General features: G+C 39.3%; 1 protein-coding gene across 1 annotated transcript in view; it reads right to left on the bottom strand.

Annotated features, from left to right (window-relative positions):
- The window catches only part of RGL1 (ral guanine nucleotide dissociation stimulator like 1), a 133,883-nt gene that overhangs the window by 74,797 nt on the left and 32,438 nt on the right, over positions 1-26,648 (bottom strand). The window contains exon 3 of the mRNA XM_007115666.4: positions 20,926-21,134. Coding sequence (XP_007115728.1) covers positions 20,926-21,134 — 209 coding nt within the window. The remainder of the gene's footprint in view (positions 1-20,925; positions 21,135-26,648) is intronic.

The raw sequence follows: 26,648 nt of genomic DNA, 5'->3' as shown, positions 1-26,648 counted from the left end.
CTCCACTCTGAGGAAAGGTCAACATCTTACCCATCTCCTGAGGCCCTTAGTGACCTGCCCCTGATGTCTCTGACCACGTCTCCTACACTCACGCACTTCCCCTCAGCCTCACTGGCTTCCTTGCTGCTTTCCCACACCACACACACGCACGCACGCGCGCCAGGCATCCTCCTGCCTCAGAATCTCTGCACTCACTGCCACCACCTCCCACGCCCACACCGATGGTGCACTCCCTGGGCTCCTGCAGGTCTTTGCTCCAATGTCACCTTATCAGTGAGGCCTTCCCTGACCATCTTATGTAAACCAACACTAACACCACTGCTTTATTCCCCTCCACAGCCTTTAACACATTCTAGTATACTGTGCAATTCATACAGCTATTGTCCATTAGAACATAAACCCCATGAGAGCAGCACTTCTGTCTCTTTTGCTCATTACTCTTTAGAGCTTAAAGCAAGGCCTGGCACCCAACAGGCATGTTGATGGCTATTTGTTGGGCGCAAATGAGTGGTCTAGTGGGGTTCCCTAAGCAGACATGGAAATGAACTTCCCAACGACTAGGTTCATATTTGTCTCTATAAAGGCATTATCTGGCTTTTTGCTTACACAAGTGTCTTAACCTGTCTGTGCCTTCATTTCTAATGGTCTAGGGGCATAAAAAAGCTTGAGGATAGCCATGATCGTTACAAAAATCTAAAATTAAAATGCGAAAGGAATTTTTAAGATCTTAAAGCTGAGACCTTGAAGGTGTAAGCAGTATAAAAATACAAAAAAAATGTATATACAGTTTTACAAAGAAGACCTTTAGAAGCAAGATAAAATTAAAAAGCCTATAACCCTCTGGAATTTAATGGACTGGTGAGGGGACAATTATTTGCCCCTGCACTTTTCTTATCATTAAGGAGAATTAAAGACTTACAGAAAAGAAACTAGACCAGCACTGGAATCAAGAACTCTTTAACATTCAAGCTAGGTCGTTTGAGAGTTAAGAGTTAGTTTTATGAGATTAAGAGTGTTTCTTTGATGTTTCCTGGACCCTCTCATAGCTTCCCATCAAAAACCGAAGTCAAGTTCAATTCATTTACTCCAGGGGAGTAAATAAAGGGTGTGTATGTGTGTGTGTGTTTAATTAATGAGCAGCTACAGACAAACCTGTCAACAATGTCACCTCCAATTTCTGCAAAACCTCCCTAGAATTTAAGATCAAAGCTCGAACCTCTTAAGAAGGCTTACCAAACTGCCCTTCTTTAAATGGCAATTCATAAAACTTAAAATACAAATCGTCAGAATGACTTCTGACATGGTTTTCTCTGCATCACAAGGCAAAAGGAAGATTTACAAATGTCTCCTAAAGTACACCCTTGTGCAATTTTTACTGCAGCCTAAAATTTACTAGAAAAAGAAAAAAAAAACCCTCAATATAATGTTTAACTGGTTGCTAATATTTGAACAGGAAACAGTTATTTCCAGGGGGATGGATGTATTGTTTGGAGGCCTATCCGGGCAGATAAAACGTTTAATATGTGTTTGAAGGGAGGACCAGGGATACTTGTGGTTCAAAGAAATCTTAAGATAAAGTTATCCCCAGGGACAGTACTTCTGGTGGTGGTGGCGGGCGGGGGCGGGGGGTGGCTTTCTAACCTTTACTCTCTAACAGAAAAGTCTCAACAACATCAGACCAGGATGGGGATAATCCTGAAGAACCTTTCAGGCTGCACTTGATTATGGCAAGTGATCCCATGATAACAGCAGTTAATAATTATTGAGAGCTCACTATATACCAGGCACTGTGCTAAGCACTTTATATGGATTGTTTCATTTAATTCTCACAATAATCCTAGATGATGGTATTAATATTCTTCCTATATAATGGATGAGAAAATGAGGCCCAGAGAGCTTAAGTAATTTGCCCTCAAAGACACAGCTAGCAAGTAAAGGAGGGATTTGAACCTTGACAGTCAGACTCCAGAGCCCAGTCTCTGAGTCAACACCCGATCACACAAACCATAGTTATTTTGTTTATTTATTTTATGTCTCCCTCCACCAAATGATAAGTTCTTTGAGGTTAGAAACCTTGGGCTTTTCACTTACTCGGTCATTCATTCTTTCACTCATTTAGTCCTCATTCAATGAGTATTTATTAAAGCCTATTATCAGGTACTATTCTGGGCACTGAGGATACAGCAGTGAACTAACCAAAGCCCCTGTTTTCACGGAGCACAATGTAGTGGGGGGAGACAAGCAACAAACTAGTAATTAGTTAATATATACTAGTCAGATGGTGAAAAGCGCAATGGAGAAAAATAAAGTAGCCAAGGGCACTCAGACATGATTGGAGGGCCTGAGGTAGCTGCTTCACATGAGTGTCCAGGAGAGGCCTGACGTGAATGTGACAATGAACTAAAACCCTCCAGAAGGCGAGGGAATGGGCCACGCAGATCTCTAGGAGGAGAGCCTTCCAAGCAGAGGGGAGAGCCAGGGCAAAGGCCTTGGGGCAGTGGCAGGACGGTGCGCTTGAGAAACGTCAAGAAGACCAGTGAGGAAGGAGCAGAACAGATGAAGCGGAGACAGAGAAGGAGGTGAGCATGCAGGTGGCAGGGGCAGATCACGAGGGCCTGGCCGGCCATGGTCAGCGCTTTGCTTTCACCCTTTTACCTCGCTTACTGCTATATGCCCTGAGCCTGGAGTAGAGCCTGCGCTTAGCGGACACTCACTAAACATTTGCCAAATGAATTCATTAATGCCCTCTACTATCACGAATAATTGAGGATGGGGAGGGGAGGGAAGGGAAGAAGCTACTTATTGGGGATGATGAAAGAACAGAGAGGAGGAAGTCAAGGCAAGAGAGACCTCACATGAAGCTGCTGACTCAAGGACCTCTGGGAGCCTTTGCTTTTCTAATCAACCCCAGCCTGTGAACATCTGAAGCATTTTTTCTTTAACTGACCCACAAGAACACAGGTCATGTATGAGGAAAATGTTCAGAAGCTGACCTTGACTCAGAAGAATGACACAGTGAAATAGCCTGCAGATGTCGGGAACACCAAGTGAGGCCTTGATTAACACTGCAGACCGTACACCACGGAGCAGCCAGGGGCTTGTTTTTAATCGCTCTGAATAATATCCTCCACGGCAGGCACCTCTCCACCCAAGTGTGACCTGACAACTGGGTCACGGCCACCAAGCCTACCTTGGAAAGGTCTTGCTACCACCATGGAGCCAGTCATTCAAGGAGAAGACAAAGGTCAGAGACAACAGGCAAAAACTCCTTGTTCTCTTGCGAGAAAGGAAGGGGTCAATGATGCCGAACAGAGAACCAGGCAGTGTGCTTTCACTCACGAGGTCTGGTTCTCTAGGCAAAGTTCTCCCATGATCAGAAAAAAGTCAGGAAACCCAGAAGGAGCCTCAGTCCTCCCCTCCAGGCCTTTGCTGTGAAGGGTCCTCTGCCTTCCTTGCCCTTCAATTCGTCACATTATCTCCATATTATTGATTATGGTAGCAGGAACATTAATGTTCCCTTAACTATCTCCCTGATAGTTAAGGGAACATTAACAGCCAAAGCACCTAGGATTTCTGTTCCACTTGACGGTTTCAAAACACTATAAAATTTCCCTTGACAATACTATCTTCACCTCCAGCCCCAACCTACAACTGTCTGAAAGGGAGACCAAGAAAAGGACAAAGACTTTACAGTCACTATTCAGCCAGGGAAAGAAAATGAAAAGGTGTTTCTTGCTATAACTTGTTTCTCAAAGTTTTTTCTCAAGTCTGATGGCCTTCATGCCCTTGCTGTCAGGTTTCTTCTATTTTCCACTCCAGGTCCTTGTCACCCATCTCTCTTCTCTGGCCCGTTTACTGCCCCCAAGAGCTTGGTGGCTCATCGGTGCCTCCTTCTTCCACCTGTAATTGGTAACAATTCTAAACCATCAGCTGCGAATCTGTCTTGTTAGCATGCTACAGCCGCTGCAGATACAACAAAGGTCGGAAGGTCGACGGAAGAAACAGGTTACAACTGGGGGCGGGGAGCAGGCAGCACCCTGACAACCACAGAATCTGTCTACAAGTTGGGATTTTCCTTACGTTTAAGATGAATTAATACATTATTAACAAGTCAGTGCGAGCCTGTGGCTCAGTTTTCCCCAACCACAAAAAGGTGCTCTCACAGAGCTCTTCAAGAATCTTCTCGGACATCCCTGGTTGCGCAGTAGTGGTTAAGAATCCGCCTGCCAATGCAGGGGACATGGGTTCGATCCCTGGTCCGGGAAGATCCCACATGCCACGGAGCAACTAAGCCCGTGCGCCACAACTACAGAGCCTGCGAGCCACAACTACTGAGCCCACGTGCCACAACTACTGAAGCCCGCGCACCTAGAGCCTGTGCTCCGCAACAGGAGCTACCGCATTAAGCCCGCACACCGCAACAAAGAGTAGCCCCCACTCAACGCAACTAGAGAAAGCCTGCGTGCAGCAACAAAGACCCAACGCAGCCAAAAAAATTTTTAAAAAAAAAGAATCTTATGAAAAATGCTACGTAAAATCAAATACAATGACAATGAATTTAGTATCATGGTGTCCCATCAGTTTGGAGACTACTTTTCTCTCCTGTGCTCACAAAACTCAATATAACATCCATTTACCTAAATTGGTACTTGCTGGCAACTTCAGTAGAGACCAAAGGCAAAAGAATTATGTTTCCCAGGACTAGGAGCCTGAAGTCATTCTCCAGGCCTAAGTTCACTCCAAAAAAGGTTAAAAAAAAGAAATGTCAAATAAGAGAAAAGTGATTTAAAAAATAAATAAATAAAATTAACCCAAAAACAGCCAGTCCCCTTTTCCTTTTAAAGTTTCAGAGATATACCTTTTTCAAAAAATACCATTGCATTTACTTTAATAAAATTAATGAATTTACTTTTCAGAACCATACTCATAATATACTAGGAGCAGTGCCCTCCTCTGACTCCTAATGGACACCTACACGGTCCTGTCCCTCATGCTAGGGAAACTTCGCCTGGAGAGTCACAACCTAGGGTCCCTGGATGAACTTAGGGAAGTCTGGGAATCCCTAAGCCGTAAGCCAAATCTGGTGATGTGTTGTGTTTTTTTTTTTGCTAGAGACGGTCCATAGTTTTTAGCAGATTCTTAAAGGGGTTTATGATCAACGCCTCCCACCAACTGCTAGAAAATGGTCAAAACCACAGCTTCAGGTTATCAAAGGTGAATTGAAAACTTTCTGATAATCACTCAGAATGTATGTACCTTGCCTTTCAGTTTTTTTGTCACTTTTGCTTTATAGTTTCCAAACATAAGCACATTTTTAAAAAACCTGCTGGGCAATTTGGTATTCTTTTCTAAAAAAAGGAAGATAACTGCATGTGCTGCCTCCCTTTGCTAAGTGAATTTTTTTTTTTTTTCAAAAAAGAGCTACTTGAGAGAAACATTTTTCTCTCATTTCCAGAAAAGAAACCTAGCCTGGTGAAGCTCTGAGGCTCAGTCCTTGACAGCAACCTTTTAGTGTTTATTCTAGCAGAGCCATCACTACCATCTAGATTCTGCTGTCCAGACACATGTTCCCATGGAGAATCCCCACTGTGATGCTGGGTGAGAGTCGGGTCCTTTTGACAAAAATAAAGATTTACCAAAGACAAGCAACCCAGCAGGGATGAGAACTTATTTCCATTTTCCCTCACGTGATTACAGTTGGATGTAATTCTATAACAGGATCAAATTAAACTTTTCCGGCCAACCCAAAGCAAAGTCACAGGTACAGGGAAGAAAGAAGAACAATGCTTGTAGGTAGTGGCTAAGCCCTGTCCTCTGTTTCAGGCCATGCTTCCAGAGCTGAGTGTGTAGGCCACGCTGAACAGGGCATGAGGGCCTGAACAGAACAAAGTGAAGGTGAGCGAACACTTGACCTTCAACTTCCCTAAGCCCACAAGCACTAGATTTTTAGAGTCAATCTCTCTGACAAGAATTCCTTGTTTCCTATCAAATTATGAACAACTTCCCTTGTTCCCTAACAAGTCCAAAAGTTTTGTTGATGTTATATTCGTTTTCTATCGCTGCTGCATCAAATTACCACAAACAAATGACACAAAATTACTATTTTATAGTTGTGTAGGTCAGAAGTCCAACACAAGTCTCAGTGGGCTAAAATCAGCTGTTTCCCATCGCTTGCATTACTGCCTGAGCTCCGCCTCTTGTGAGATCAGTGGCGGCCTTAGATTCTCACGGGACCGCGAACCCTACTGTGAACTGTGCACGCGAGGGATCTGGGCTGCGCGCTCCTTATGGGAATCTAATGCCTGACGATCTGAGGTGGACCTTCGGGTGTCACTGTCTCCCATCACCTCCAGATGGGACCATCTAGTTTCAGGAAAACAAGCTCAGGGCTCCCACTGATTCCGCATTATGGTGAGTTGCATAATTATTTCATTATATATTACAATGTAATCATAATAGAAATAAAGTGCACAAGAAATGTAATGAGTTTGAATCATCCTGAAACCATCCCCTGCCCCCCACCCAAAAAAAACCCGGTCCGTGGAAAAAGTGTCTTCCACGAAACTGGTCCCTGGTGCCAAAAGGGTTAGGGAGTGCTGCTATAGGAGATAATCCATTTAATTGCCTTTTCTAGCTTCTAGAGGCTGCCTGCATTCCTTGGCTCAGGGTCCCCTTCCTCTATCTTCAAAGCCAGCAACATAGTATCTCTCTGATCTTGTTTCCATCCTCACATCTTTTCCTCTGACTCTCTCTTTTGCCTCCACCTTTCACTTTTAAGGACCCTTGTGATTACACTGGTCCTAACCAAATAATCCAAGTTAACTTCCGTATTTAAAAGGTCAGCTGATTAGCAACCTTAATTCTGCTTGGCCATGTAACCCAATATATTCATAGGCTCCAGGGATTAAGACTGGACATCTTTGGGGGCCATTATTCTGCCTGCCACACTTGGGAGTGTAAATTATTATAAATGTCGTATCTTCTATAGTCTAATGAAATAAACCCTCTTTCTCCCCCTGATAAAGCATGAGCCAGCAAGAGCATGGGACCCTTCACCAAGAACGTGCCCTACAAAAGTTTTCAACGTTCTTTTCCATGTTAGAAGCATTTCGATACCCAAAGATTCTCATAGCCCTTGTTATAATCCTCTTTTCTATCAGCAATACTTTCATCTTCCTAATAGCCACAGGAAGTAAGATCTGAGTTCAATTTACCTTTAAGCAATCTGTCTTTTTTTTAAACCTATAACATATATACAAACTGAGGGTCTTCTTGCCTATGTGGTCATCAACACTCAAACCTGGACAAAATCTATTCAAACTCATCCGCTATAACAAACATCGTAAGAAATGGCCTTCATTTTTTAATAAATTCTCACCCTTGTCAGGATATCCAGTATATCTGTATTTAAAGCTAAAAAAGGAAACAAAGCAATGTTAGGATTTCCTGAAAGCTTTCCCACTCTATGAATGAGATGAGCATCCTGGAATGAACTGACCAATAAATCTCAACTTTTTCATGCACGGTGGGACAAAAGATTCAATGCATGAACCAACCACTCTGTTTGTTTCCACTTGATTTTGTTGAGAGTTATGGAGGGAAGTTACTAAAATAAATGAAGAGAATGCATGGTATTGAAAAACTTTCCTACATAAGTGATAGAAGTTAGACATAAATAACTCTAAGAAGAGACAAAAGTGTAGAAAAATTGTAATATGAGTTTAATAGTAGCATTTAATATAAGTGTTACTGTTATAAGAGGCAAGCACCTGGAGGTGACTTATGGTCATCACTAGTATAAGATGCTGTGAGGCCCTCTACGTAGGTCAGATTCCAATATCTGCTCCCTAACGTGCTCTCTGCTCATAACCCCCTCTCTTAGGACCTGGAAGAACAAAGGGAAGATATTAGAAACCTTGCTCCCACCAAAAGAGAAGGGAGTTAGGGAATCCAATGAGCACTGCATGCCAGCATGAATCTAGGAATATTTGGCAAGTGCCTAGTCTAATTACGGAACTAATTTTTCTTAAAGCTTAATTATTTTTAAGTGAGGTTTCACAAAAAGTAATTTGGAACACTTTTGTGTGCAATTCAAAAATGCTTACCCAGCTTCTTATGCTAAGGAAGCATTTAAGAGCTGAATGGGGACTTCCCTGGTGGCGCAGTGGTTGAGAGTCCCCCTGCTAATGTAGTGGACACGGGTTCGAGCCCTGGTCCGGGGGGATCCCACGTGCCGCGGAGCAACTAGGCCCTGCACCACAACTACTGAGCCCACGCGCCACAGCTACTGAGCCCGCGCGCCTAGAGCCCTTGTGCTCTGCAACAAGAGAGGCCGCCGCAATGGGAGACCCACGCACCGCAGCAAAGAGTAGCCCCCGCGCACCACTACTAGGCTTGGGCGCAGAAACGAGGACCCAACGCAGCCAAAAAAAAAAAGAGCTGAATGGATTCATGTTATGAGCTTTTAAAAGGAGGTTCACTACAACCACCTCACAGTTCCCGGGGCGGGGATGCGGGGGGCGGGGGTGGTTTCTTTAAAGTACACATTCAATCGAGAAACAGATAAGATAAGCCACAGACAGGGAGAAAATATTTGCAAAAGGCATAACTGATAAAGAACTGTTATCCAAAATGTACAAAAACTCTTAAAACTCAACAATAAGAAAATGAACAACTTGATTAAAAAATGGGCAAAAGAGGACTTCCAGTTTCCAGTCCAGCATGTACGGAGCTTAGAAGTCACCACTTCATCCTAACAACATGTAAAAAGCTGAACAAACTGAAAAATCAACAACTCTTCGTAGATCCATCAGAGAAGTGACGTCACAAGGCAAACCCGTGCCCACTAAAACTGAAGAGACAGTCAGACAGATAGATACAGAAAACCACAACAGAAATATCCATGGGAAACAAATGCTGAACAATTGCTGCAGACTTAGTGTGGACAAGTCTGAGGGATAAAAACTCCAGGGAGACCCAGTCGCAGACACAGCACCACACTTCTATGAGTTTTACCTCCAGGAACTTGACCAGGTTATCATAGTTAATATAGGAGAAAAACCTCCTCATGCTTCCAGCAAGGGAAGGGGAAAAGGAACCATTTTGAAATACACTAGAGCACTCTGTTCTTCTTAACAACACCTGCCCTCAGGACAAAAAATTTTACCAGAGTCTAACCTGCTGGGGCTTTGTCAGAGCTTCACCTACCTTGGGTAAGGAAAATACCTAACTCTAGTCTTCTGTAGCCTTCCACACGGGGGAAAGGAAATACCCGTCTCCAGGCCCTTCTATCCACCCTTTCCCTAAGGGAGGAAATAAAAACAACGGAGAAGCACTGATGAAGTTGACAGTCCAGGGGCACAGGCTCACCAGAAGACTAAAAGCTAATCACAGGACTACAGAATGCCTTCCTGTCCCCCACCCCCATACATTACAACTACATTACTGAATGCCATTTCCTTCCACCTGGTACATCATATCCACCTTTTATTCAAAAATTACAAGGCATGCTAAAAGGCAAAAAAGCACATTTTGAAGAGACTGAACAAACATCAGAACAAGAGTCAGATATAGCAGGAATGGTAGAATGATCAGACCAGAAATTTATAAAAACCATGATTAACATGCTAAGAAATTTAATCAGAAAAGCAGACAACATATAAAAGCAGATGGATAATATAAGCAAAGAGATGAACATTCTAAGGAAGAATCAAAAAGAAATACTAGAGATCAAAAATACTGTAACAGAAATGAAGAATGCCTTTTAGGGGCTCATTAATAGGCTGGGCATGGCTGAAGAAAGAATCTCTGAGCTTGAGGATAAGAAAATGGTTCTAAAACTGAAAAGCAAGCAAACAAAACAAATAAACCAAAAAAAAAAAAAAAAGTAAAGTAAAAGCCAGAACAGAATACCAAGTACCATGGGACAACTACAAAAGGCATAACATATGTGTAATGGGAATACTAGAAGGAGAAGAAAGAGAATGGAATAGAAGCAATATTTGAAGGAATAATGACTGAGAATTTCCCCCAAATTAACATCAGACACAAAACACAGATCCAGGAAGCTCAAAGAACACCAAGCAGGATAAATGCCAAAAACACTACATATTCAAACTTCAGAAAATCAAAGATAAATAAAAAATCTTGAAAGAAGCCAGAGCAAAAAACAGACCTTAACTTTAACTAAAAAGGAGCAAGGATAAGAATTATATATGCCATCTCCTCAGAAAGCAAGAAAAGAAATATTTAAAGTGTTGAGAGGAAAAAAAATACCAACCTAGAATTCTTTACTCTGGAAAATTACCCTTTAAAAGTGAAAGAGAAATAAAGACTTTCTCAACCAAAAACTGAGGGAATTTGTTGCCAGTAGGCCTGCCTTGCAAGAAATGTTAAAAGAAATTCTTCAAGGAGTAGGAAAGTGATATAGGTCAGAAATTCATATCTACATAAAACTCACACAAGAAGAAATAGACAATCAGAGTAGACTTGTATTATTAAAGAAATTTAATCAATAATCAATAACCTTCCAAAACAGAAAGCACCATATCCAGATGGGGTTCACTGATGAATTCTTCTGAACATTTAATAAAGAAACTTTACCAATTCTCTACAGTCTCTTCCAGAAGACAGGATCAGAGGGACTGCTACATAACTCATTCTATGAGGCCAGCTTTACCATAATACCAAAACCAGGCAAAGACATTATAAGAAAAGAAAACTATGGACCAAGATCTCTCATGAACACAGATGCAACAATCCTTAAAATATGAGCAAACTGAATCAAACAAGGCACAACCAAGAAGGATTTATTCCAAGTACGCAAAGCTGGTTCAACATTTGAAAATCAATTAATGTAATCCACCATATCAACAGGCTAAAGAAGAAAAATTACATGATCATATCAATAGATAAGAAACAGCATATGACAAAAGCCAACATCCATTCATGATAAAACTCTCAGCAGACTAGGAATCGTAAGAAATTTCCTTGACTTGATAAATAACATCTACATAAATATAGCTAACATCATACTTAACACTGAGAAATGCAAAGCTTTCCCACTAAGCAAGGATGTCCCCTCTCACACTGCTTTTAAACATTGCACAGGAAGTCTTTGCTGATGCAAAGAGAAAAGAAAAGGAAATAAAAGGTATATATCAATAGATTGGGAAGGAAGAGATAACAGATGACATGATTGTCTATATAGAAAATCCAAAAGAATCAACCAAAAGCTTTTGGAACTAGTATGCAAGATTGCAGAATACAAGGTTAACATGCAAAAGTCAATCACTTTCCTATATACCAGGAATAAACAAGTGGAATTTGAAATTAAAAACATATTACCCTTCATTTGCAGCAACACGCATCGACCTAGAGATTATCATACTGAGTGAAGTAAGTCAGAGAAAGACAAATATCATATGATATCACTTGCATGTGGAATCTAAAAAAAAAAAAAAATTTCTATTTACAAAACAGAAATAGAGTTACAGATGTAGAAAATAAACTTATGGTTACAGGGTGGGGCGGGGGGGTAAGAGGAAGGGGAGGGATAACTTGGAAGACTGGGACTGACACATACACACTACTATATATATAAAATAGATAACTAATTAGGACCTACTGTATAGCATAGGGAAATCTTCTCAATACTCTGTAATGGCCTATATGGGAAAAGAATCTAAAAAAGAGTGGATATATGTATATGTATAACTGACTCACTTTGCTGTACACCTGAAACTAACACAACACTGTAAATCAAGTATACCCCAACAAAAATTTTTTAAAAATTACCCTTTACATCAGCACCCTCCCCCCCAAATTAAAATACTTAGATATAAATCTAGAATATATATATATATATATATATATATACACACACACACACACACAAGATATATATAAGGAAAACTACAAAACTCTGATGAAAGATATCAAAGAAGATCTAAATAAAGGGAGAGAGACTCCATGTTCATGGATAGGAAGACTCAATATTGTCAAGTCAGTTCTTCCCAACTTGATCTGTAGATTCAATGCAATCACAATCAAAATCCCAGCAAGTTATTCTGTGGATTTTGACAAACTGATTCTAAAGTATATACGGAGAGGCAAAAGAACCAGAATAGCCAAAAATCCAAAACACTGACAATACCGAATGATCACAAGGATGTGGAGCAACAGGAACTCTCATTCACTGCTAGTGGGAAAACAAAATGGTACAGCCACTTTGGAAGAAAGTTTAACAATTTCTTACAAAACTAAACATACTTTTCCCATATGATCCAAAATTCTTGCTCCTTGGTATTTACCCAAAAGAGCTGAAAATTTATGTCTACACAAAAACCTGCACGTGGATGTTTACAGCACCTTTATTCATAACTGCCAAAACTTGGACACAACCAAGATATTCTTCAGTAGGTGAGTGGGTAAATAAACTACGGTCCATTCAGACAATGGAATGTTATTCAGCACTAAAAAGAAATGAGCTATCAAGCTTTTACTAAGTGAAAGAAGCCATTCTGAAAAGGCTACATACTGTGTGATTCCAACAATAAAACATTCTGGAAAAGGCAAAACTATAGAGACAGTAAAAATATCAGTGATTGGTAGGGACTGGGGTAGGGTAGGGGGGGATGCAGAGGCAGAGCAGAGAGGATTTTTAGTGAAGCAAAACTATTCTGTATGATACTATGATGATGGACACATGTCATTATACATTTGTCCAAACCTATAGAATGTATAACACCAAGAGTGAATCCTAATGTAAACTATGGACTTTGGGTGATAATAATGTGTCAATGATTATAATAAGTGTACTATTCTGGTGGGGGAATGTTGATAGTGGGGGCATGACTGGGTGCAGGAGTTATATGGGAAGTCTCTGTACTTTCCACTTAACTTTGTTGTGAACCTAAAACTTCTCTAAAAAATAGTATATTTTTTTATTGAAGTATAGTTGATTTACAATGTTATGCCAATCTCTGCTGTACAGCAAAGTGATTCAGTTTTACACATACATACATTCTTTTTTTAATATTCTTTTCCATTATGGTTTATCTCAGGAGATTGGATATATTTCCCTGGGCTATACAGTAGGACCTTGTCATTTATCCATTCTAAATGTAATAGTTTGCATCTACCAACTCCAAATTCCCAGTCCATCCCTCTCCCTCCCCACCCCCAGAAACCACAAGTCTGATCTCTATATCTGTGGATATAGAGAAAGAAATTTTCTGTGGATCTCTATATATAGTCTGTTTCTGTTTTGTAGACAGGTTCATTTGTGCCATATTTTAGATTCCACATACAAGTGATATCATACCGCATTTATCTTTCTCTTTCTGACTTACTTCACTTAGTATGATAATCTCTAGCTGCATCCATGTTGCTGCAAATGGAATTATTTGTTCCTTTTTATGGCTGAGTAGTATTCCATTGTATATATGTACCACATTTTTTTCTTTTATCCATTCATCTGTTGGACATTTAGGTTGTTTTCATGTTTTAGCTATTGTGAATAGTGCTGCTATGAACATAGGGGTGCATGTATCTTGTTGAATTATAATTTTTTCAGGGTATATGCCCAGGAGTGGGATTGTCTGATCATATGGTAATTCTTTAAACAGTCTATTTTTTTTAAAACACACATTGAGCCCTCACTGCCTTGACAGTAACAGTATAAGTCTATAGATTTATTTGTCTCTCCCACTAAATGTAGGCAGAAGCTGGGTAATGTTCACTGTTGTATCTTCCAATGCACCTGCTCATAATAGGCATGAATAATAGTGATTATTTATTTGTTAGACAAATAGTTCCTAAGCATCTACTGCCAGATACCGTTCCTCTCTAAGGGTACAGCAGTGAAATAAACAGACATGGTCTCTGCATAGGGGCAGCTATCAGGAAATAAGCAAGATAAACAAGAAAGGTACTTTCAGGGATTTCCCTAGTGGTCCAGTGGTTAAGAATCCATCTTGCAATATAGAGGACGCTGGTTCGAGCCCTGATCAGGGAGCTAAGATCCCACATGCTGTGGGGCAACTAAGCCCGCATGCCACAACTAGAGAGAAGCCAGTGCACTGCAACTAGAGAGAAGCCCACATGCTGCTATGAAGATCCCTTGTGCCGCAAGTAAGACCCGACACAGCCAATAAATAAAAATATATTTTTTAAAATTTTCTATTAAAAAAAATAAGAAAGGTACTTTCAAATACTGATAAGTGCCACAAAGAAAGGAAAACAAGGTAATGGTAATCTCTTAAGCACTTAATATTTGCCAGCCACTATACTAATAATTTTATATTATCAAACTTAACCCTCATAATAGCTCTATAACTTAGGGTTATTTTTCACTCGTTTTATAGATAAGGAAATGAAGCTAGTAAGATAAAGCAACCTGCCCAATGCCGCAGAGCAAGTAAGAAGTGCAAAACCGGAATCAAATTCATTTTCTGACTCCCAAGCCCATGCTCTTAACCATCACTATACCTCAGGCATAAATCTCATGACTAAAAGAAAGACAGGAAAACTGCTTTTCCCATAAAATATCTTCAGACTCTGAAAGGAAGGGGAAGTATATTCGGCACTTATGACAAAATCTATGGAAATAAATAAAATGTTTTCAAGTTTTATATTTGATCGTTTTCTCTATGCTGTGGAGGAACTGGCTTCACTGGCAAGGGCAGCTCCACTCTTGCTGGTTATTGGTGGTGCATCAGCTTTTACACATGAAGGTGTTACTACTCCAGGTGTCATAAAATATGGATTTAAGATTACCATCCCCATAGTGGTAATATATCTGCATAAATCCTCCCAAGCTTCTTCACTTGCTATCTCCCTACCCTCCAAGAAGGGTTCTCTTTGGGAAGTAGTACATTCAGGTCAGGGGATTTGGTCTGAGTACATCAAACAAACAGAAACACTCCAGACACATGGACCCAGCAGGGACCTTGATGGGCCATGACCTATCTAACCATCTAATATCACTGGCCAACATCCAGTTTTGTTTTGATAACATCCTCCTCCCCCAGGCAATCCTCTCTTATTGTCTCTGTCATAGAACCTAGCTCTTACCTCCCAAGGATTGTATCGATTTTAATTACACACATTTGTTTGTATGCTTATTTAATGTTACTCTCAGCCATTAAGCATGAAGAGGGCAGGAGTCATGACCAGTCTGTTTACCATTATATGCACAGCACCTTGCACAATACATGGTAGATATTAAACACCTGGTAAATATCATTTCAATGGATGGATGAATAGGAGGACTGATGTTCAAATGACCTGCTCACAATTGTGTGAAGGGAGTATTCCTCAGGAAATCCAGTTTCCAAGGAAAATCAATTGAGGTAACAGAGAAAAGGATAGCTGAGTGGGATATCCAAATCATCCCTTTCTTTAAAAATAACACTAACATGGGGACTTCTCTGGTGGCGCAGTGGTTAAGAATCCGCCTGCCAATGCAGGGAACACGGGTTCAAGCCCTGGTCCAGGACGATCCCACATGCCACAGAGCAACTAAGCCCGTGCGCCACAACTACTGAGCCTGCGCTCTAGAGCCCGCGAGTCACAACTACTGAGCCCGTGTGCCACAACTACCGAAGCCCACATGCCTAGAGCCCGTGCTCTCTTTAATTAATTAATTTTTTTTTAAAAGAAACATTTTTAAATGACTTTTTAAAAAATATTTATTTATTTGGCTGCGCCGGGTCTTAGCTGCAGCACATGGGATCTTCATTGTGGCATGCGGGATGTTTAGCTGCAGCACATGAACTCTTAGCTGCATGTGGAATCTAGTTCCCTGACCAGGGATCGAACCCGGGCCCCCTGCAATGGTAGCGCGGAGCCTTAGCCACTGGACCACCAGGGAAGTCCCTTAAATGACACTTTAAATGACATGGGAGGTGATTTGGTGTGCCTGAAAAGAGCTTCCAAGTCGGAAAGAGATGGGTTTTAATTCCAACTCTGCCTCTTGCTGACTGAATGTTTCTGAGCCTCAATTTTCTTACCTGTAAACATGCAGGTAATGATAAATGAATGAAATACGATAAAAGTCTGTGAAAATGCACGGCAATCAAACATGGGAATAAGAAATAAGTTCAAAGACCCACTGAATACTAATACTAACTCCTCTCTACCACCTAAAGCAAGCAAATTCAAGCCAGATTGGTCTTAAAAGCACAGTGTTTATGGGATGGCTTCAACCTTTATTCTCCAAAAGTCCTCCACTGGGAGAATTCACTCAAAATGAAGGGGCAATTCAGATTATTACTCAGTCCTTTCCAAACTGCGACCTGAGTGCCATTAGCGGCTTAGCAAAAGTTTCTAGAGATTTAGTTCCACCCCATTATGTTTGTCCTCGGCAGTTCTGCTCATCCCTGATATCAGAGAAAGAGAGAATGACCAAGAAAGAGCCCAAAAGTAGCTTATATGACAGCTATCCGAAGAAAACTCTAGATATTTGTATAGACACTTCGTGGTTCTCAGTGAGGATCACTAGCTGAAGTAGGTTTCTCCCTACATTTGAGGTTGGGTATTTTCACTGGTATCCAATTTCCTCACTTTTTTTTTTAACTGTATGGTGGGAAGAATATATTTTTAAGTGAAATGTGTGTTTAAAGTTAGAAAAAATAAAATCTCAAAGCCCCAACACAGCTAAACCACAACTCAAACTTTCTCTTAGGTTAAAAGGAAGCCAATGAGCCCTAGAATTAACTCTGAGCCACAGTGAGAAGCACAGAAAACAGGATTTCTTGTTAACTGCTGATCACCCCCAAGTAAGGGACAAAGCAAACACAAGGAATTAGCCATATATGGCTTCAAACCACTGTCCACTGGTCAATCACAAAGGCTCATATTAGTAAAATGAAAAGAACTATTAAAAATATTTTTAAATCACAGAAAGCAAACAGTTCCATATGAGAAAAGCCACACGATTGGAAGTTGTAAGAAAAATCAAAGCTTGATTTCAAATATACTTTTCTCTGGAGGGAAATAAATGCCACAGCATCTGCCTTCAATTCATTCATGACTGGTTAGGATTAGCACATCCCGTAATAACTTCTTGGTGTTAATTTCACAAAGGATAAGTAATCTACTATTAAGAGTCCAAGAGAAATCATTTTTAAAATAACATCAGAACACCAGAGACCCAAAAACAAGTCTACCACAATTAACTAATAATAAAATAGAGTATCTAGCTTATTTTCAGAAAAGGCAGGTTCATGCAGCTTTACTGCTTACCTCCCAGTTACAGACATTAAAACCCCCGACAACCAATTTAAGAACCCAGTGTTCCACAGAATCTGCATTTTGGTTAAAATCAAAGATTAACGTTTGGCCACAGGATATAAGAGACAGTAGGAAATGGAGTGAGGAAGAAATATTTATAATGAAGTTTGTACATATACAGACAAATCCAAATTTCTGCAGAGGAAGCAAAATAAGTGGGATTTCGTCCTCTGAACTTCTGTAGAACATGTCAGAGTTTCACTATTACACCATTTTAAGTAGTTGTCTACTTGTTTTCTGCACGTAATTATCTTTTGCAGTAAAATATTAAGTTGTCAGCGTGGATCCATGTTTTGCGGGGCCAGCATATGTAATCTGAGGGGTCCTCTCTAAGAAAAAGGATATAAAATTATGAATATAAATTACGTAGAGTGTACTGCAAGTGAGGGCCCCTGGAGGTTAAATACCAGCAGCTTTACAGTAAATTCATCACAAGAGTGAGAACTTACCAAGTCTCAAATTTCTGCTTCGTCCACATGGTGTCCTGCAGAGCACTGCGTATTTTATAGACATTCAGTACGTGTTGATTCCACTCATGTCAGAATCAAAGGATCTAACTATGAGATTAAATTCAAGGTCAAGCCTTGGCCTACCTAAAGAGTTCAAGATATATGTTAACTCTTCATTCAGTTATACCTTAAATGACTGTTTGAATTAAATGTTATTTGAATTCATGTTGATCCTGTTATTTAACAATTGTCATCTAGTAATATTTTAACCATCCCAAAATGTCTACCCACCGTGATAGGAGAACAAACCGATTTTTTTAAATCATCAAATAAAAGCTGGATGTACATGAGCCACAGACTAAACACTCTAGTTCCTGTGTGTGTGCCCACTATTTATGATGAGCAGTTGGAATTCACGTGTACTCTTTCACCGACTATGGACATCTGTGGCCTATTATCAATGGAGTTACCCCATAAGCAGAAGAGGTTACCAATTCCAAAGAAAACTTGTAGGAGTTTTTGATGTGTTGACCTATTTCCTCATACTGCCCGCCAACAGTTAGCATACTGCATCCTTTTTATAAATACGAAACAGTGGAAAGAAAATTCAGATAATTCTTCAGGTTCTATTTATAGGTGTGAGGTATTATACAAGCAAACAAACTATGAAAGAAATGACTCACTAATCCCACAGGTTTATACTCCAGGCTTACTATTTTAAGTACTGCTATGTGAAAAAAAAACTACGGAACTTCCCACCTATGTCGAAGTCCAGAGTTATCTTAACCGGATCACTGCATAATAAAGTACAGACATTTTGTGCATGTTCCTGAATATGAACATATCAATAACCATTGGTCCAAACGATTTCACTCTATATGCATCTATGAGGAAAATACCTTGAGAAAAACTCACTGTTATCAATAACCTTATTCACATCGTAACAGAATTAGATTATTAAAGGCCTTTCTTAAGATTGATAAACATGACTGCATAAAAAGGATTTTTAATGTCTTCATAAAAAAGAATATTTGTAAACAACTTTTAAAACCAAGGGACAAATTAGGAAAAAAATATTTCCAACATATGATAGGCAAAAAAACCTAATTTTGATAATATACAGAGTTATAATTGGATGATCAACAATTAGATAACAATAGTCCAAAATAAAAATAAGGATATGAACAGAGAGTGCACAAAAAACACAAATGACCAGTAAGTATTTTAAAACATGCTATACCTCACTCATAAATGTAAGAAACATAAATATAAAAACAATGAGCTACTTTTCAATGGACAGATGATAGCAGAGATGGTTTCAATTGCAGACATGAAAATACAGCTGGCAAGAGTGTAGGGAAAGCAAAGGGACACTCTCATTTTCTACGGACAAGAGGGTGGTTGGTACAGCTTTCTGGAGGGCAGTCTAGCAACATCTTTCACATTTTAAAATGCTTAAATGTTTTGACCCATCAGTTGCTCTTCTGTGAAATTATCCTACAGAGTTCTCAAACAAATACTTAGAAAATATATACTCAAAGACACTCTTTGCAGCATTGTTTAAAAGTTCAAAAACAAATTAAACTGGAGAGAGCTTAACTGTCCATCCATAGAATATTCCACTCGATAAGTACTGTAAAGCCACTAAAAAGAATACAGTAAATCTATCTATATGTGCTGACTTTAAAATAACAGTAACTTAACATTTCTTGAGCTTTCCCTATGCCAGCCACTGTTCTAAGCCCTTTATATATGTTGAAGAACTTACTGAGTAAAAAAATCTCCAAGATAAAGATAAGCGAAAAAAGCAAGCTGCAGAACATACTGTGTACTATGAGTCTATTTATATCGTAAATATATATGATAAATATCATACATAAATAAAAATATATAAACACACATTGCTATACACCCAGAAAAACTTGGGAACAATACAGAAGGAATAATTTAGTTCTTATCCAGGAAGAATGGCACTGGAAATGGGACTTGGGGAAATAGAAATCTTTTTATTTCTTACTTTTTTTTCATAATTTTCTGAATTGTTTGAACTTTATATACATGGAGTACTTCTATTTTTAAAATGTTAATATGTGTTATCTGCCTAATTAGGTTACAGTCTGTAACTGTTTATTTTTTTTTTCTTCCTACTTCCACGTATTTTAAAAAACCTAATAAATGTTATTTAGGAAAAAGTAGTAATATGAGAAAACATTAACGTTTGTGTTATCTGCCTAATTAGGTTACAGTCTGTATCTGTTTATTTTTTTTTTCTTCCTACTTCCACGTATTTTAAAAAACCTAATAAATGTTATTTAGGAAAAAGTAGTAATATGAGAAAACATTGTTTCTTTTTATACCCTTCTATGGTATAAGAATTTTTAACACGAGCATCTATTACTTTCAAAATTTAAAAATCTAGTTAAAAATCAATATTCACTAAGTCAGACAGAACACCCTACCTTCTTCCTTCCTTCCTTCCTTCCTTCCTTCCTTATGCAGGAAACTCCAGAATACAAGGATGTGGATGAGGACTCTCATGATTCTAAAGCAACCGTTTAGCTGACAGTTTTCTTCTTCCCAACACCAAGTCAATTTAATAATAATTTTTTAAAGATCAAGCTTAATTATATAAATAAAACAAAAATAATGGGGGGAAATACAGCTATCAATTATCAATGTGTGAATTATAATGCACACTGCTCTTTTTATTCTATGTAACATATGACTTAACAACATAGATCAAGGACAATATGTCTGCGCATACCCGTAAAGCAGCCAATACATGGTGATTGTTAATAGTACATTTAGCACTTTTAATTCTCACAACAACCCAATAAGATTCCTGGTTAAATGACTAATTTAGAAAATTATGAAAATATGGAGAAAATTTTAGAGTGGCAAATGATAACTGAAATCTATAAACAATTGAATCTACCTTTATGATAGGTACTCCTCTTTTATAGATGTTTTTGTGAGATATTTTTTTTACCAGAAATGCACCGTGAAGAAGCTCCTGAATAATCTGCATGCCCTTTGTTCCAAAGGTCCTTCCTTCCAGGTAACCCTTCCTCACGCGACGCGTCTCTCAGCATACCAAACGCAGGCGATTCAGAACCTCATGCCTTCGCTCTGCAAGCAGCCTGACCTTTCTGTCACCTCTCACACCCCTTCAGATTCTTACCTGTCCAGCAGCAGCTCCAGCACTTCTTTAGTGGAGGCAAAGCCTCTGTACGTTGACAGGAAGATGCTGATGTAGGTAAAGTCATTGTCCCCAAAAGCTGTCAGCAGGTTCTCCACGAGCTTCTCCAACGTGCCAGCTTTTATGGTCCTGATCTTACACGTCTCATACTGACTGACTGTATGCCCCGGAGGCAGCTGGTCGCCTTCAACCTGTACAATAAATTCATGATTTTGATCAGGAGGAATGACTCCCTAAGGTAAAACTGAAAACATTGAAGTAGTTGAAGCATGTTTTCCCTTTACTCTTAATTTCCCTACAGGAAGTCAGGTAAGGCAATCCTCTCACCTGTGAGTGTAGTAGAGCGGGATGGGCGGGCGGGGGCGTGTAGGGGTGGTTTGTGCATTCCCTTCCTCTCTAGAAGTAGAGGTATTACTTCATAGAGGTTACATGTGCTTCTACTTACTTCCCTATCAAGAACTAGGTTGCTGGCATATTCTGTCGAGAATGCTTTCTATGACCCCAGGATCAAGTTTAGCAAATCTTTATCAATCACTCCCTTTGTATTGTTCCACGGTAAGTTTTCAAACTCATTCTCGAAGACAGCTCCTGCAATGGTGTGCCGGAACCGATCGTGCTGGCTTTGGAGAGCTGATTGTTAAATTTTCAGATTTGTGTGAGCCAGATGACATCATGCTGATAGCTTGAAAAAAATCAGCCATGGGAGGAGTATGTTCTCCACAGACATCTAGGGAGATCTGACCGCGATCTGATGTTCTTTAGTTCAGGGGAGGCAATACACTTTCTGATTCAATATCACTGGTAATCAACAGAGTTGGCTGAGAAGTGGTTGTACGGAGCAGACCTCGGCTAATCTCTGACAAGTAATGGGAAGGGTAGGTGGGTGCATGACCCCTGCCTTCTGGAGACCTGTAATGTACAAGAAGACGTTTCCTTCTGAAAAGTAGCTATCACATGAGAATGAAACAGTGAATAGTATTGGTAGGTATAACTGCACCTTGGAGACATAAACCATAATACTAAAGAACTGATTAGTGATAATATCTGTAAAGCTTCAAAACTGAGCATGAGGGAAGTGAAATAAACTGAAGAAAAATACAGGTGTGCCTTACATTCTACAATAAACCTGTGCCTAACAAATTATACAGTGACGTGATTTTCAAAGTTTAACCTGTCCTTCACAGGCAAAGGGGAAGATGCCCTACAGAGAGCAACTTTTTCTAAGCAAATAATCATTCTAAGTGGTGCAAACCATCCCAGGCGATGTCTCTGAATTTCAAGTGTGAATTGTTTTATATCAGATTTTCCTAAATTGAAACCATCAGACGTGAAAGTTAAAGAAGAGGGGTAAAAAAGAGAGAACCGAACCTCTAAATGATGATATTGTGCTTATTAAGTCACATGTTTGCTATTTCTTCACCTGGCCTGTCAAAAGTTAAACCACTGGAAGGAAATTAGCAGGCAAGATTGCCTTCTGTAAGACCAAAGCAAAGGCCATCACTTTTAGAAGGGGCTTAGAATAGCTTAATGCCATCCCAGCTAACTGCTAGCAGGAGTTAATATTAAGACTCCAGCATATGCGGTGGATGACTTGATTTCTTTATTTAATTTTTGAAAGATACTTCTACCTTACCAAGGAAAGGGTTCTGGTTCAGTCAAAATACCAAATGTTTCTTTAGGCCTCTTAGGCCTGTTGATTCAGATCAAGGCCTTCCAATCATTCTTTATCACACTGTATGTAGTTTTAGAATAGGCCTAATAGTATCCATCTGTCTTCCAGGAGCTTCAGTTAACCTTAACTAGAAACAATAAAGGAAGAATATATATGGTTTCAAAGTCTAATTACGTTTTTAATTACTTGGTACAGTGTTGTCCTAAGCGTGTGCTGTAAAACACTAGTTCCAAAACAAAAGGTCCTGAAGTCAAGTTTGGAAGCTACAGAGTTAAACAAAGTCCAATATAATTCTTTGTTGTAGAATTTCTTAAAGGTTTTAATATGTTAACATGGTATGAAACTCCAAAAGAAGGATATGGTATATGACATGTTCTAATGGATTTCCCTTTAGTCTCAGAGCATCTTCAGAATGAACATACTTTGGAAAATGTTAGCTTAGTAAGTCACTGTGATGCACTTCAAACTTAATTCACATTTGCCACTTTTTACTTAAAAAAAGAAAACTCAAGACATTATAAAATAAAATGTTAATTTTTATCTTCAAACATCTATGTTCCAAACTTACGGTTACCAAGGGGGAAAGAAGGGGATGGGATGACTGGGAGATTGGGATTGACATATATACACTACCATGTACAAAATAGATAGCTAATGAGAACCTACTATATAGCACGGGGAACTCTACTCAGTGCTCTGTGGTGACCTAAATGGGAAGGAAATCTAAAAACAAGTGTATATATGTATACGTGTGACTGATTCGCTTTGCTAACTCTACTCAGTGCTCTGTGGTGACCTAAATGGGAAGGAAATCTAAAAACAAGTGTATATATGTATACGTGTGACTGATTCGCTTTGCTGTACAGCAAGAAACTAACACAACCTTGTAAAGCAACTATACTCCAATAAAAATTAAGTGTAAAAAAAAAAAATCTATGTTCTTTTGATCTCTTTCTTACTACCAAAATTTAGGGATATTTTGTGTTTTTTACTTTGTCACCTCAAAAGATCTGGCCAAAATAATAATCAGTCTGATAATATTAAAAAGTAGTAGTTAAAAAATATACCTCAATTTCAAATGTTAACAACAACAAAAGGAATGGCTTCTCAGTTTCTACAGATATTCAAGCTCTAATCCTAAATCAAGTTTCCTTACCTTGTGACAATGTCAGGGTTCCCTCACCAAACAATTTTATAATGTGATGATTCTTATTTTACTCACAATGCAAATTCCACTTTAAATCTTTTCTTATTAGAAGTAATAACTATTTAAAAGAACTGATTTTTCCCCTAAGTAGTGATGTCGCCAAAAATTCAAACATAGAGAAAAATGCTTGTCAAAGACCCTGATGAAGTGGGTCCCTTTTCCTGCCAGAAAGTAGATTTGGCAGGAAGCCAAGTTTCTCCCTTGGGAATGGAATTATGTTACTCATTAACCCAGTCGCCTCCCTTCACTCCTCCTTTTACTCTGAAAAAAAATCTCAGTATGCATGCTTGATCCCCGTAAGTCCTTTCAGTGGTTTCTGTTCCTCAGTGTTTTTATCTGTACATTAGGAAGAACCATGATTGAGCCAACAGAATGGCTACTAGAATATTCTGAATATTTAGATTTTAAAAATCATTCTCTCATTGCAACAGGTGAGCATCAATGGCAATATCATAAAATGAAGTACAGGAATTGCTCTGATGCCTAAAGCCATTCTCACAAAAATTAACAATGCAATTTAAGATGTCAGAGCACTTGCTCGCTGTCGTTTTCTGCACATTTGCTAAGTACCCTAAGATCTCTTTGCTATAGCAGGGGGAAGGCCAGATTTTCGAAGATGAGTTTTAATTTACCAACATTCAAATAAAGTACACTTTTTATGAAATAAAAATTTTGTAATTATCTGCTTGTTACTGGAACTGAAATAAAATTATACAAAAGTGAAACACACAAAAATACACTACGCCTATGGTTAGAATGGAGAAGCTAAAATTGTGGTTTCATTTTTGCAGAAAAATATTCAATAGCTACATGACCCTTAAGAGACTTTAGGGTCTGTTTCTGTTTGTAATATCTCAATACCTTTAAATTCTAGTTTAAAAGAATAGTTGGGAGAGGCGGTGGGGAGAGCCTTGGCAGACAAGTGTTTAAAAACCCAGACTTAGAGAGCAAGACATGGAGGGCTGAGCATGCCCTCTAGGTTAGCACGCTAACAGGAAACAGCTCAATCTGGATTTAATCAGAGACCATCGCTTTACTGACAAGATCATGATACTGAGGCCACAAGAATGTTTCATGATTGTTTTTTTGGCCTATCCTTCTGCCATTAGAATTCAGCTTTTCCTAAGAGAACATGTCTGACTCCTATGGGGTAAATATCTAAAACCCTGCCCAACTGTCCTAGCCATGGAATTTCCATAATTACCAATTTTGACATAAGAGGAACAGGAGAAAGAGAATGTGAGAGATGAAAGGTGCCATGTTTCAATCGTGTTTCCAGTCATTGAGAAATATACTCTTTCGCCTTCTAAAACGTAAACTGTTCACAACTTGGGTGTTTCTAATTTTTAAAAAATTGTCTTCAATCAATATAATCCTTTAGTCATCTGATACTTTAACAGGGAACGTGTTAAGTAAACAACCTCATTAGACTGGAGACAGTATGAAGTCCTTCTCCAAGCCATGCTTAACCTTCAGTACATCAGTTCTCAGGCAGCCTGGCTTCAGCAGAAACGTAAATAGTGAGCACTCTTCCAGTCATACATAACTCCCTAAGAAAATCTAAAACCCAGAGCCAAGGTTTTACAGAACTTTAAGAACAGCACATTGCTCTCTGTATGCTCATCCCAGAACACCAAGGGTCCATTTTGTAACATCTATTCAAATGCTCTGTAACCACCACCCAGAAACAATAAGAAACCACCACAGTATAGGAAATGCTGTGAGATGACTCACAAACTCTGATCATTTGTCCATATTGCCCAAATACGTATAGGTGAAATGTCCTTCCATGCAAAGAAAAATATATGTGTACGTAATGGCACAAAGCAGAACGTTATGGAGAGGCCAGTGCATCTGAGTATAGAGATCTATCTACACGTGGGACATTCAGAGATGTAAGGCATAGTCTATACGAAACCTAAGGCATGTGATGTCAAGCTCAGTGTGAACTTCTGCATCATGTGAACTTCTACTCTGGGTGTCAACTAACTTCTTTTGCTAGGTTAGGGTTGCCAGGATGCCCAGCTAAATTTTACTTTCAGAAAAATAATAAATAATTGAGTAATTTGGGAGCGTAAGTATGTCTCATACAGTATCTAGGACCTACTCATACTGAAAAATGACTTGTTGTTTATCTGAATTTCCAAATTAACCTGGCATCCTGTATTTTTATTTCCTAAGTCTGGCAACTCACTGCTAAGTGCATACAAAGGGTACGGAATGGATCTCTCATTTATTCATCTATTTATTCAGGCACCCATTGACCAAACGGTACTATGTGCCAGGCACTGTGCGAGACAGTAGAGATACAAAGGTAAATAGCACGCAATTCAGACACCCAGCATGTTCAGTCTGAAGGAGGAAACAGACACAAAGAAACCATTATAATGCAATATGAGTAAAATGGTGGACAGATAGGCAGATACCATGGAAGAACCAGGAGCGACTCCACATAGAGGCAGCATCTGAAAGTGACTGGAAAGATAAGGATACCACCCACATGAAAGAAAATTGAGAAAGAGAAGCCAGATTCTTGTGAGGCAGAGGCGCTGAATTCCACTTTAGTAATGTAAAACTTGGGAATTCCCTGGCGGTCCAGTGGTTAGGACTCTGCGCTTCCACTGCAGGGGGCACTGGTTCAAACCCAGGTCGGGGAACTAAGATCCCACATGTCGCACAGCATGGCCAAAAAAAGGGGGAAAAAAAGAAATGTGAAATTTGAAATATCTTTGGGATTTTCCAATGGTACAGTCCAACAGGCAGTCAGAATCCAAAAGCTGGGGGATAGGTCTAAGATGGAAATATGTAGGAGTCACATCAATTAAA

The sequence above is a fragment of the Physeter macrocephalus genome, chromosome 4 (assembly GCF_002837175.3).
Source record: "Physeter macrocephalus isolate SW-GA chromosome 4, ASM283717v5, whole genome shotgun sequence".
In the NCBI taxonomy this organism is placed as follows: domain Eukaryota; kingdom Metazoa; phylum Chordata; class Mammalia; order Artiodactyla; family Physeteridae; genus Physeter; species Physeter macrocephalus.
Note: the sequence above shows the minus strand (reverse complement) of the source record. Positions and strands in the feature narration are given on the sequence as shown.